Source organism: Pocillopora damicornis, chromosome 1 (assembly GCF_964200805.1).
Source record: "Pocillopora damicornis chromosome 1, jaPocDami1.2, whole genome shotgun sequence".
Classification (NCBI taxonomy): Eukaryota; Metazoa; Cnidaria; class Anthozoa; order Scleractinia; family Pocilloporidae; genus Pocillopora; species Pocillopora damicornis.
The window spans coordinates 6,408,714-6,422,507 of NC_142670.1; the positions used below are offsets into that span (position 1 = coordinate 6,408,714).

The 13,794-nt window shown below is 35.8% G+C and overlaps 1 protein-coding gene and 1 pseudogene across 2 annotated transcripts in view; one reads left to right on the plus strand and one right to left on the minus strand.

Moving 5' to 3' along the window:
• The window catches only part of LOC149051612 (uncharacterized), a 418,635-nt pseudogene that overhangs the window by 106,391 nt on the left and 298,450 nt on the right, over positions 1-13,794 (plus strand). The gene's annotated exons all lie outside the window — the stretch shown is intronic.
• LOC149051625 (adhesion G protein-coupled receptor L4-like) lies at positions 114-8,127 on the minus strand. Its single transcript, XM_089186651.1, has 18 exons — positions 7,708-8,127; positions 7,188-7,562; positions 6,867-6,901; positions 6,343-6,535; positions 5,926-6,033; positions 5,691-5,778; positions 5,413-5,506; positions 5,146-5,195; positions 4,401-4,539; positions 4,126-4,220; positions 3,648-3,750; positions 3,161-3,311; positions 2,716-2,797; positions 2,218-2,284; positions 2,051-2,133; positions 1,640-1,760; positions 1,447-1,488; positions 114-837 (listed from the first exon to the last, which is right to left on the minus strand). The coding sequence occupies exons 1-18, from the start codon at positions 7,742-7,744 to the stop codon at positions 640-642; spliced, it is 2,061 nt and encodes a 686-aa protein (XP_089042777.1). The 5' UTR covers positions 7,745-8,127; the 3' UTR covers positions 114-639.

Below are 13,794 nucleotides of genomic sequence, written 5' to 3' on the forward strand. Positions count from 1 at the left end.
CCTAAACTTTGCTTCGTTTTCCTTAAGGGGGGGGGGGGGGGGGAAGGGGCACCGAAGGTGTTTTTTAATAGAGGAGAACAGACCTACGCTGTAAAGAGACATGCTAAGATCAATATGGTCTCAATCTCCACGGAGAGCTTTTATTACTAGCTTTATATGTTGGCCGTTTCCATCTTTTTGAAAGCAGCTGCAAATGTCATACCATGGATTCATCAATTAAATAAACATTCTTAGAACACGAAATGCTCTACGTTTGATAATTATCAGTTAGCAGAAGTAAATTCAAAATGCATATGCATCTACAAAAAGCAGATCAAAATTTAAACGTACAATAGTTTCTTGTATAGAAACAGAGCTCTGGTCACCGACAATGCACTGGCAAGCCAACTTAAGGTTCGGCATAAGCAGCTTAAAAAACTTGAAACAAATTAGGACTTTCGTCACAAGAGATAACGACTTTCTTCCCCTATTATTTATTTATTTTTTTGTTTTGGTTTTTTTTTCGTGGCTTTTCTGTAAGAGTTCTATTCTGATATTGTATTAAATAATTAGCTGCCGGATTCCTAACTTACAATATTTTCCTTGTATATGCCGCACTACGAAGTTATAGTTGTTATGTACAATGTAACAAATTGACAACTACACAGAGGTTTTGCTCGGAACTTTTGTAGTTTTTTCGCCGTTACTCAGTGGCTGAACCTTTATTTTTCTGGGCGCAGCAATGGCTGTGGAATCCTCATTTACTTCCGAGGGCACAACGGATGTTCGTTTTGTACTAGTCCCATCATCTACAGCTGGGAAGATGGCCTGAATCCTTCTTTTAAAACGAGCCCTTACCTATAGAGTGCAAGTTAAATTAGCCACATTATTGCATTCAAGGAGTTTGTAAGTCGTACTCTTTGTTTCTTTGACTTTATGATGTATGGGCTTTCAACAACAGCCAGTTTTTACAAGTTACAACTAAATTTGACGTCATTCAGCTATCTGGAGTTAATCTAGACAAGTATCGATATAAAATGAAAAAAAAAATGGTGTATAATTCTTCCTTTTTTGCGCTTAGGAAATATTATCAACATTAACCTTATATTCTAACATTTTACGCCGTAAAAGAGACTGATCTGAAACCCATGTCTTTTCTCCATTCTTCCCACACCCCCATCCTCGGACACGGGAATTTGAGCGGAGCTCCTGTGCACGTGTGGAGCTCCAAGCCCATCAGAACAAGTGAAAATAATGATAATTTTGGTCCTACATTGCTTCCTTTTGTCATGTTGCTTTTGCTTTTCCAGGTAGTCCGGATCTAAGGACGAGCCCTTGGAACTAGGGCTTAATTTCTTTGATATGACATCGAAATTAAATAGAACTTTCTGGTTTCCACTGTAATTAAAAAAAAAATCGATATAATACCAGACATTGTGATGCAATTTTTAACGATAAATCACTGACCTTGCTGTTCCTCACGCAGTGAAGAAGAAAGATCAAGAAACCCTGTTGAAATAAATAGAAGTGAGGCAATTTTTAAACCACTGGGCTGGCAGAGTAATGAATTCAACATAACACCATCCCAAGGTTCCCGGGATTGTGCATCTGACAGAATATAACATTTATGGATCTCCACCGACCTTTATCTACATGTTACCTGTGTAGAGTTGAGGATCGTGAAGATGTAGGCGAAAGCTTTATGTGATGGTGCCAATAACCCAAATAACCACGAGATCCCCAGCAGAGGAATCATAACTATGCATGCCTTGACACCAAGTCTGGAAAAGAACAAAACAAAACAAAATAAAAAACAACAACAACAATAAAGCAAAAAAAAACAAAACAAAGCAAAACATTGGGTTGTTGATGATGTGATTGCTGATGATAAAGCACTATTAGGTAGCAATTCTATCAAGATGGTTTCTCGTTGTTACTGTTCCGGATTTCGGACTCTTCCTCAGTAGATTTGTGAAAAGGTTAGATTCCAGAAATTCGTTATAAGAGAAGGAGCTGATTCAAAGACCCAATATTCCTGAAACCGGATTTCCTTTTATGGAGGAGACCATACCTTATTTGCTCGCTATGTTTGTCCTTCTCTTGTTGCATAGTCACCATCTCCTTGATAACCCGCCCGAGGATCAGAATGTTGAACTTAAAGAAGGAAATAAACCTATATGAGCCCCATGAAAGATTTTTTTAGTTTCGATAATGATAATCTTGGTTATTTTCACTCACAAATTCAATCAGCACAATAAATACTATAAATATCCAGATCAAGCTATTGGCAGAAGACATCCAGCAGCTTTAATGAAAAAGAAATAAAAGATGATAGTAAATAAACAAAGTAAAACAAAAAACGAAAAGAAAACAAAACTATAAATAGATGCTTTGTTTGTCAATGACTACTTGACATACCAATATGGATTTTCCACACATTGAAAGCGTTGATCGCGCCTTTTCTGTATAATATTGACTGATGGAATCCATAATTGCAGCCTGAACAATCCGATTTAAAACCGATTTTCAGACTCAGAATTTTTAGGTTTTCTATCTCGAAACACAATAACAGTAAGCCAATACATAAAAACGGAAAATAATTATTTTTTAATCCACACGTGTATTTGGTTCAGCTCTAACAAGATAGTTGCTCGTTTTCCAAAATACTTGCGTCAGATCACTTCTTGGAAAGCTGGGTGGGATGACACTAGACCAGTACAATGAAATTCTCCTCACTATTTATCAGCCACAAAACTTTCGATCCCATCTCTTCCAGCTGCAATACTTAGTGATATGGCAACGATGAGCGCGGGAAGGCCTACAGGATTAAAAAAAATCAGACATGAAACTTAGCTTATTCCCACCCGTTAAGGGTAGAATTTTCCTTTCGACATTGGATATTAATCTTAAGCACCGCTATTCAGGGATATTTAGGACTGAAGTATGCAATATAAGTGACAGATTATGTTCCTGGCCCCGTATTCTTGAATTCGGAGAGGGGTCCTTACGGAACAAGGACGCACAAAAAATATGGTGTGAACGAGAACCGAAGACAAATCGTTCGAAGAAACTGCTACTTAAATTAGTTGGACTTATGAGACATAGGCAACTATATCGTAAAAACACAAAGGGGTGGTAATTAAAAGTGTTTAAGTATTTTAATAGCCACAGAGTACCTTACCCCATGAAATTCCATGGCACATTCTTAATTTGTCGCCAACGTTGTAAACTTTCACAACAAACAGGTAGAGGTAAATTCCCTCGACCAGCATCCAACAAAAGGCAGCCATCAAAAAATACTGCATAAGGGCTGCCACTGTAAGGCAACCTCCCTGGGAAAATGGAAGGCGAAAGAGGAAAGTTCTTTTAATTTGCAATTTGCCTTAATGATACATACGCCATGATTGATTTGTATCGTAAATATTGATAAGGCGTGTCGTCTTGACTCCTGTTGCAAACTGACCGATCCAAAAGCCATTTTCACTAAAATACAAGAAAAATAATATTCGACCAAAAAACACGATCAAAGTACTTAAAACTGTTCGAAAAGCCTTTAAATCGCGTTAGTTTCATTTTCTTCGAAGTTGATATTCATCGCAGTCTTCTGCGTGTCAATTGGCCTCTTCGTTTCTGGACAGTAAATATTTCAATTTCCACAGAATTCTTGCCTTGTTCCCAGTCGCTCCAATCCCGGCGAGAAACATGATTTGTCCTGCACCAAGAGAAGTGACGAGACTCACTCGAATCTGGGATAAAGGTCCTCTCATGTCTCTGGCACGCCAACAAAAACGAAAGGAAAAAAAAGAAGGAAAAGAAAAGAAAAGGAAAAACATTTAAAAAGACATAAAAGAGATATTCTTTATTAACAATGGAGGTGATTGTTGGTTCCCTTTATTTTCCAAAATTTTACCCTTTCTTTCTTTTGTAGAAGTTAAGATAGGTATGTTGTTAAGGATAATGATTCTAGGTCTTCTCGTCATCATAGAACTTGAAAAGTAAGCAAACAATGGGCAAATCGGTTAGTACTACACGATTATCACTTCTGTTTGTCCGTTGACAGAACTCAGCGTATGTGCAAACTTTTTTCGATCAGTTATTTACTGTTCTGACTGACATACATTTCTAATTTCTAATCACTTTACTCACGTGAGAGTAAGATAGCTGATTATCGTCAATGTGATACCAATAACAGAAAGGGTCAGCCCGACGTATGTGAGAATTTCCAAGTTCTTTTCGTCTTTCTTTAACGAGAAAATATAACCAATAACAATACTTCAAAAGATTTACAAATCTAAATACATCAATTTAATCACGTTTTATTCTACTTTAAAAACTAAAATGTTAAAATAATACGTATTTGTTTGAATATACAAGCAGATATTATCGTACAGGGGAGTTGCAGGCGTTGTGGTGACACTTACCTCTGATATATCGGCAGTCTCTGTACCAGATGATGTGTCCAGAAGAACAGCAAAATGAGTCAAATGATTGCATGTGCATTCTGTTTGGTGTGCATCAGTAGATTTGACGTAGCATCCTTCTCCTGACCAGCCAATGGAACTGAAACGTAAAATAGATAAGTTATCGATCAGCAAGACTCTAGTGCAAGTCATGGGGACGGAGCCCCATATCCAATAATATTGATAACTACTCGAGGTGACAAACTTTGACTGTTAGACGATGATCCTTTTAACCCTTTAACTCCCACGAGTGACCAATACAGAATTTCTCCTTACAATATCAATACAATTTCAAGCAGAAAAGTGATGAGAATAAAGAAGATTATCAGTGAGGGGATTTTGAGTTGATGCAATACAAAATTCTACAAACTAACACCACAAGAACTGTATGGCACACATTTAGGAGAATTACTAGTGAGATCTTGGGAGTTAAAGGGTTAAGTACTTGCATGCATTCACTATTTCTCAAAACTTTGTTCTTCACGCGTGGAGAGCTTCATGTGAAAAATTTGAACAAAGGGCACCACAATTTATCTTACTGGAACTCTTTCGCAGCTTGACTTCATTTAGATATAAGTGATCGCATCAGACCGAGAAGAAACTGGTAAGCATAAATCATACATTATTCCAACTTAATCAACCCAATGCTAGCTACATGACTTGAATAAGAAAAAAAATGCTAGAGAGACAATCAAGCTATATTTACCTCTCATCGAACATGTTCCAGAACATACATTTTTTCTCGTTAGTTGCATTCTAAAATAATGGAAATAATAGCAAAACACATAGTTCATGAAAGATACATAACATAACGCATTGTGGACTATATATCAAAATCTAACGAATTCTGAACTCATAAGCAACGCAGCTGGGCTAAAAATAAGCGAGTTTCATTCCAGACAGCGACTCAATCTCAACCAGAAAAGACACGGTATAGTAAAACTTTTCATGAAAAGAAAATCATATGTCATACTTCCTTCATGTTTTTGAACTTCAAAGTTATATTTTCCTTTAGTTTCGTGGGCGAAGGAACTATTGTGGCAGCCATAATAATGGAGTTGACTTCCCTATTTCGGAACATTAAAAAGTCAGAATTATTAAACTTCAAATGCACACCTCCACGTATACATAAAAGAAATAAATATAAATTGTTAAGCGTAAAACGTTCCAGTTTTTAGCTTGAGGAAATTAATTAAGCATTTATGCATACAAATATGTGAGATACACGTATAGTTTAAATAGCTGGGAGACCTGGAATTGTTCAGGGTACTGTTCTCTGGTTTATTTCTAATAAATAGTTGATGGAGGTCTCTGTATACCACTCCAAGTACCACTGAACCTGGGAAAAGGATAAAAATGAAACAATTTCACGAATTTTGGAAAATTTTAATATATCAACTAGAAAATCTAAATTAACATATAAATAAATGGATCGCGAAAAAAACAAAACGTTTAAACACGGATATTAAAAATAAAATTTTCAAACCATTATCCAAATTTTCCGAGGGAATGATTAGGAAATTTTCTCCGGTAGGTTCCTCTAGACGAAAGTGGTGGCTGTGATTTTGGTAGAAGGTTTTCCTGACGAGAACATCTTGGAGAAAAGAATAAAAATGTTATTATGATGATGATAATGATAATGATAATGATAAAAAATAATTACAATGATAGTAAGGATAGTAATACTACCACTAATAATAATAACAACAATAAAAATAAAAAGATCGATTTAAAAGAATGTGGGTAATGTCAATGGGCGATAAAGGTTCCTTACAAGAGAGTTGTGAGAATTAACTTAATATGTATTATGCACCTCATGCGATGAACGCTTTTCCATCGCCATGCCTTGAACCGGTAGGACCATGACGTCGAATGTACTTATTATATTAAGAAAGTGCCCTACCCATGTGTATACTGTTCATATTAAATTCACTTGTTGTGCGATTGAGGTTATATTGTCCGTATTCCAACAGGGATGTCTCCAAAGACGTCAATTCAAGAAAGACTTCTTCTATCTTTTCCTGTTTTTGTTGACTTTTGTTACGCATTTCTTCTGTAAAGCGCTGAGGAATGGTGTTCAAAGAATTGAAGATATCCTACACATACAGCGAAGTGGTTTAAATCAAAGAAAGAAATGATAAAACATACTAATCTCATGATTTTATTTTATCACCTATCATAAATATTAGGTCAGCATGTGCGATGAGCCATAAATATCAATTTTCATTGCCCCAATAAAATTAACAAAGCAACATACTCTTTTTTAAATGGAATTTCACGTGTTTTTTTTGGAAATACGTTTAATAATCAAACAATGGTTTAATTTATAAATACATATCATGGAGCAGGAACTAACAGTGGCAACTTAGTAATGTATTACAAAAAACAAACACAAAAACGAAAAAAAGATGAATAGAAGAAGAATACCTCTCTACGGAGACCTTGCGCTCCTGACTTAGCACCTATGTGGAAAGGACACATACCTATTACTTATTATACTCCAAAAGATAATAAGTCACTAATTTGAATAAATAACGGCAATAAATAGCTGAATAAATGTATGAATAAATGAGTCAATGGCTGAGTGAGGAAAACGCTTAATTGTTAAATAATTAATTCTCACAGAACAAAGGAACGAAGGAATTATAGGGTGAACAGAGAGACTGATGGATTTAATGATAGACATATGGATGAGAAAATAAATGATAAATGGCTCCATAATTAAATTAAAAGGAATCTTATACATACCATTTCCTTGCAGTGAGCTATTAAATGGCGTTATCTTTATTACGGTGTAAACTCTGTAGATTCTCTTCCAGAGGTTTTCATAACAGTATTGGACGTCAAAGCGATATGATAAGCCATTTGCTATAGAGTCCACGATTATGTTTGTAAGACGACGGTTATAAATTCTCCGTGCGCATTCTTTTTGCCAATCAAAGGATTGCTTGAGACAAAAAGCGAAGTCTCTGCACCATGTCAGGATACAGCACCCACGAGATAGATGATGGCAGTCGATTCTTAACCAAGGCGGATCAGTTCCGTTTCCTATTCGCAGACAGGTGTCTTGTACCCCTTTAAGTTCCAAATCTCCGTAATTCTCAGGACACTGATAACTATAACCTGAAAATGATTACGCGGGTAAAAACGTTAAATTCCAAAGAATATGCTTGACCGTACCCAACTTCCGATGATAAAATTAATTCTGTAACAGAGATTTTAACTGCTATAGACTACTTTAGGTATCTTTTAGCAAGAGACCACTCACCAATCATTAGTGCAAGGAAGAGAATATTCCGGAACATTTTGGCTGGAGTTCCCTTTGAACCTTCAAATATTAATTCGGCCTTTTTGTATCTTAAGATCACTGTCTCGTTAAACAGTGATGAAGGTGGTGGTTTTAGTCCGATGGCTTTACGTAGAGGCTATATCAAGAGGCTAAATCTTGAGAGAGCAAAGAAGAAAGCGATGGCAAGCTCGGCGTGAGTTTTTAACACTTAATTCCTTGACTTTGATGGCACTAAACTGACTATCTGGGTCCGTATTTACTTTATGAATTAAAATGCGAGGACAGGACATAAATACTTATTCTTTTCATTAGGAAAGTGTCATGGAAACCCACGGGCAGCAGCAGGTGGCGGTTGAGTGAAAAATTGCTCCAAGTAGAGTTAATAATAGAAGAACCGACATTTTTGTCGCCCATATCACTTTCCTCTACTTATCCTCCCCTTGACACCAACGTAATAGTATTTAAATTTTACATTTCCCTAATATAAAATAACGGATGACAAGTCATAGATTTTCATAATATTTTTCCGGTGTGTTTCAAAATTAAAATTCACCTGTATGTCAAGGCACACTTTTTTAATTTCAGCTGACTTTGTGTTAATGACATCGCCTTGACAGATGTGTAATGAATGAGGATTGAAGCAAAACAAAGAGTGTTTAACTCAGTTGGCGCCGTTATTGAAAACTGAGACGAATATCCTAGTTTGCATGACGACGTGAGGTTGAGCACGTTTTACCTGTGTAAAGAGCAAATTTTCTAATGAATATTTTATCATGTTTGCAAGGGGAAATTTTCGGGTGATGCTTCCATCTAATTACATTATTATTTTTTTTCTGTTTTGTTAGCACCCCTAAATGAAAGACCAAAAAAAATTTTTACCTCGACTATTTGAAACAAATATGCATTTTGAAGACCTCGGTCACAGTTTTTCACCATACGGACCGACCCTTAGCCGGTAAATAACATATATATATATATCATGTTATATTTAAAAAACTATGTATCAGCTAGGAATTGGAGGAATAAAAAAGTTACGTATTCAGTGGCTTTGATAATAGCATTTCTTGCGGGTGAGAACGAAAATCGACAACCGGTAGATTTATCACAGGCCAATTTTTCCGTTTATCTGAAATTTTTCTTCTATCAGTAAGGACAGTTTCAATGAATGAGAATTCTGTAATCATGATTCAAAGCATTTTTCCATCTTGAGCCTTAGCGCCAACCCACTGTGTGATTTTCATGCGGGAATTGTTGATTCCTCTATTTTTAGTCTTTAATATAATCGGCTTTTCTTGTCTGTAAAGGGCTATTGTATTTATATAATAGACAAAATAATACATGGTTGCTTGTAGATATGGAATATCTGTTCTCGTGTTTGACTCGACATCTCACTCGTTCACTGCACTCACTCGCGAGCTACCAATTTAAACAGCCGAAGTGAAATTCCATATCTACGCGTGCCATGGATTATTCTCTCCATTTATGATGATAATAATTATAATAGTAAAAAATCGATGTAATGAATAGTCTCCTTATACGACTATCTCTATGTGTCACAATCATGGCTCGAATCTTTCTGCTTCAACAATTAAACTCAAGGATGACACGAAAAGCCAAAATCATTTCGCTTGATTGAAGTGGGTAGTACTTCAAATTCAAGAAAGAAAAAAAAAGCGTGTGAACATTTGAAAACCAACAGAACTAGTTTGGCAAGGACTATCACGACAATGTTTTCTTCAAAATCAGTCAATGATCTAACGGAAAGTATTATTCACTCTCATCGACCATTCATTCATGTACGGAGATTTACCTCTGTTCATTAAGTAAACGGCGAGGAAAGTAACTGTGAGTAAATTAATTTTTTTTTTAATTTTGAAGTTTAGAGAGTTTACTCGTTTGTTTGCTGTAATGGCGTGTTTAACTCTGGTCTTTCTTTCACAAAAAGTAAATTCGAACGGCACACTCCAACAAGACACAAGGGAATTTAATGCAGCCTATTCTGAAAAAATTCCTTCAATTTCTGTTGTGCAATTTACGGTACAAATGTCCAAATTGAACGGAATTGGAAAGACTCACCGGGAGCGTATATTTGTTGTAGAACTTAAATTAAAACTTCGCTCGCTCTTTCACTAGGAACAAATTGCTCGAGAAAATTCAGATATTAAATGAATGAAAGTTCCATCGTTCAGTTTAACTGTAACCAAATACCTCACGTTTCAACTTTCTGGGTACTGTTTGTGAACGATTAAAATTTATTCCAGACGGTTTTTAGGCTGCTTGTCAACCAACGTAATGACACTATTGTTTATACAAATTCATTCTGAAACCAATATTTTTCTGTCAACCAAGTGATTTGATAGAGAGAAAAGAGAGGATTCATAAGTTATTTATCGGCTTGAAGTAGTGACCGACGTGTTTGCTTAAAAATACTGCCCAACCGGAAAACGAGGTATATTTATAAAAAATGACAACGAAAGTTGGGATGTACTCGGCGACTCACGAAAGCGTTACCGTGGCCCGTGGGCAGAGATAGGAAAATACTGACCGGGTAAAGAACCAATCAGATTGCAAGATTCGTTACCGTGCCCTCTAAAAAAACAATAAAACATAATACCAGATAAAGATTTACAAAGGAAAAAATGCGTAGAACAGAAATTACAACACTTAAATTGAATTACATTGTATATTGAAGGAGAGAAGAGGGGCACATCTAGATAAACTAATATTGTGCCCCTTAAAGTTATGTATAACAAAGGACTTGAGATTTTTAATAAAAAGTAAAGGAAAAATGACAAAATAGCTCAGAAAATTATAAAAGAGATAATGTTTCGTTAGTATTGAGCAGGGTACCAGCGCAAAAGTGCTTGTCTAAATATTTTTTTAGATGGTTTGTCTCTAATGGATTGCGGAATATCGTTCCAAAAGAAACTTCCAATAATGCTGGGGCAAAATCTCCTAAGATAAGTGTGAAATAAAGGTATTGTAACTTGATTGAATAATGCACTGCGGGTACTGTAATTATGTAGTTCAGATACTAAAGAAACAGGTATATTAAGGAACTTTTCATGGTGGAAATAATCATAAAAATGTATACATGTGTTTAGTTTAACAATATTAGGAAATTTCATTTATAACACGAACCGCTTTGTTTTGTAACTTTTCGATTTGAGACAATGGAGCGTTATAATTATTTCCCCAAAGTGCACAAGTATAATTAAGGTAAGGATAAATAAGAGACTAATACACAATGATAAGTGTTGCTTTTGATACATAATGCTTCAACTTAACCATTATATTTATGTTTTTGCTAATTTTGCCACATATGTAGTCAATATGTTCATGCCAAGTAAGGTGACAATCAATATATACACCAAGATATGTTACAGAAAAGGACTTTTCTAAATGAACATTTGCTACAGTTAATGGTGGATAAAGATGGTAGCTTTCCTTTTGACGAGGCATAAAAATAAGAAATTTAGTTTTGTCAAATTTAAGGTCAATTTATTACTGCATAACCATTCGTAGACAGCTGGTAAATTATTGTTAATTTCACGCAATAAACTATCAAAATCATTTCCAGAAGCAGTTAAAGATGTATCGTCAGCATATAATCTAGTAGAAAAGAAGGTGGAAGACTTTGGAAGGTCATTAATGAAAATAGTAAACAGCAAAGGTCCTAGTATCGATCCTCGAGGCACACTAGTGGGGATAAAACGGGTATCAGAAGCAACAGCATTTGCATGCACCTGCTGCTTCCTGTTACTTAAGTAAGATTGAAACCCGTTGTATTCACTTTGTTGTAATCCATAGTACCTAAGTTTATTTAGTAATATTTGATGGTTTACTGTATCGAATGCTTTACTTAGATCTAAGAATAAAGAAATCACATAAAGTCCTTTATCAAGAGAAAAAGTTATTTCTACAATAAGGTCAATTAGACAACCAGAGGTTGTAAAACCTGGTCTAAATCATATTGTTTTGAGGAAATCATGTTATTATTTGTAAAATAGAACATCGGCTGATTAAAAATACATCTCTCAAATATTTTACTTATGGGAAAGAGAACTGAGATAGGTCGATAATTACTACATGCAAAACGAGAGCCTCGTTTAAAAACTGGAACAACTTTGTATTTAGACTTTCCAGTAATAAGAATACCTCTATTTCAGAGACTTATTTGAAACGAAATTGTTTATGAGAGAGATAAGAGGTTGCACTCTTATCAGATTTAGGAAGTTGTGCTGCTTGGTCGCTTCTTAATATATAAAATATATAAACAATGATATCATGACCTTACCATTCATTTGGGCCAAGCTTAAAATACTGAAAGGCGAATGAATTCTGGATCAAAACGGATTTGGAAACACGCAACACGCAAACAATCATTTAAACCCACCATACACTACAAAAAATAACCGAGGCCCTTAAAAAAATGGTGTGAAATTGAATTTATCAAAACTGGCCTGAGATTTGTGGGAACTGCTCCATGTAATGAAATAAGGAAGGAAAGGAATTTAGCGCATCGTGATTGGAATGAATCGAAAGTTGTGAATGATTTATTAGCCTTAAGGTCCAATCAGATGTGTAAACCAAAAATACAAGCTATGCCATGAGCAATATTAATCCTAAATATCTTTTTTAAATATTTTAGAAAAATACAAATCCCTAAAGATCTATGTAACACTTCCAATTCGCAAGACCTTGTCCCTTTCTCTTTAACAGAATCTTTAGCGAACGATGTAAAGGGTTACCCTCAATCTTTAGAGGTGGGGCGGCGAAGGGGGGTGGGGAGGTGTTCTGTCTATGTCCATTTGTTCATTTCTATCCAAACTTTATCAGTATTAGTTTAAAATAAAGGACTGACATATATAAGTTAAAGTACTCGACAATCAATCCCACTAATGGAACAAAATTAAATGGGTTGGGCTGTTCATTTCTTTATTGCTTCCGCCCCTTCCCCCTCCCCCTCTCCCCAGTTGCTATAAACGTGCTGGTTATCACTTTTTTCTTTTAGTATTTCGAAACTCGATTTTCCCTCACGAAATGGAAAGGTCTCTGCGAGTAAAGATGTTTCACTTTGATCCTTTTGGGAGGTTTTCATTTGCAGCAGGCAAATACACTGGTCATTCTGAGCAAGATGTCGCGCGAGTGCCAACGCTCAGTCGGTTTGCTCTTTGCTGTCTTTGTTGTCATCTTCGTTTCTCCAGCAAGTGATGTTATGTCGATACGGTTTTCATCTATATAGCCATAAAATGGCTGAAAGGGGATTATTGACGTGAAATATCTATTTTACACTGATAACAACGCGGGTTAGAAGAAAATAAAGAGGGAGAGGAACGAGGGAGGGGCGCACTCAGAAGCAATAAAACAGTTTACCGGATCGCAAATAGAGGTTCCATTATAATTCTTGGACAACTGCAAATGATAATATCTAGTATTTGAACGCGTCTTTATTTATTTCTTAACAGCTCTTGGTTTCAAGGTCGGAAAGAAAATTAGTTACTACTACCACACCAGGTCTGTTCACTTGCAAGAAATCTCCTTTCAGTATCATTTCTATGGTCGACAGAAAGTAAAGGTATCTTTACTCCGTTGGCCATACAGAGAGGAGCCAAAATCCTCGTAATGGTTGCGCGATCTGGGTTGACAATGTTATTGAAAGTGGATTCACAGTTTGCGTTGTGGAGTTTGGCGACAGCTCGAACAGTATTGGATTGCTGTTTAATCCATAGCCTCACAGAACCCCATTTAATTTATTCATACATTTACTTAGTTTAAAATTTATTATTATTATTATTATTATCATTATTTTATCGTCATTATTATTACTATTATCGTTTGTCGTGATGTTTCCTACAAATGTTTAAATATGGTTTGATTTATTCCTTTTGAACTTCTTACCCTTAAGTCTGTCGGCAAGGCCTTAAGATGTGCAACGCATCCTCTTATGTTTCAGCGTTTTTCATCTCCTCCAACCATTTTCGTGACTGTCGCTCATGGTGTTACTAACCGAACTCAGGATGCCATGGCCTTGTGGGTCGAGGACTTGAAAGCAGAAAGCTTTAA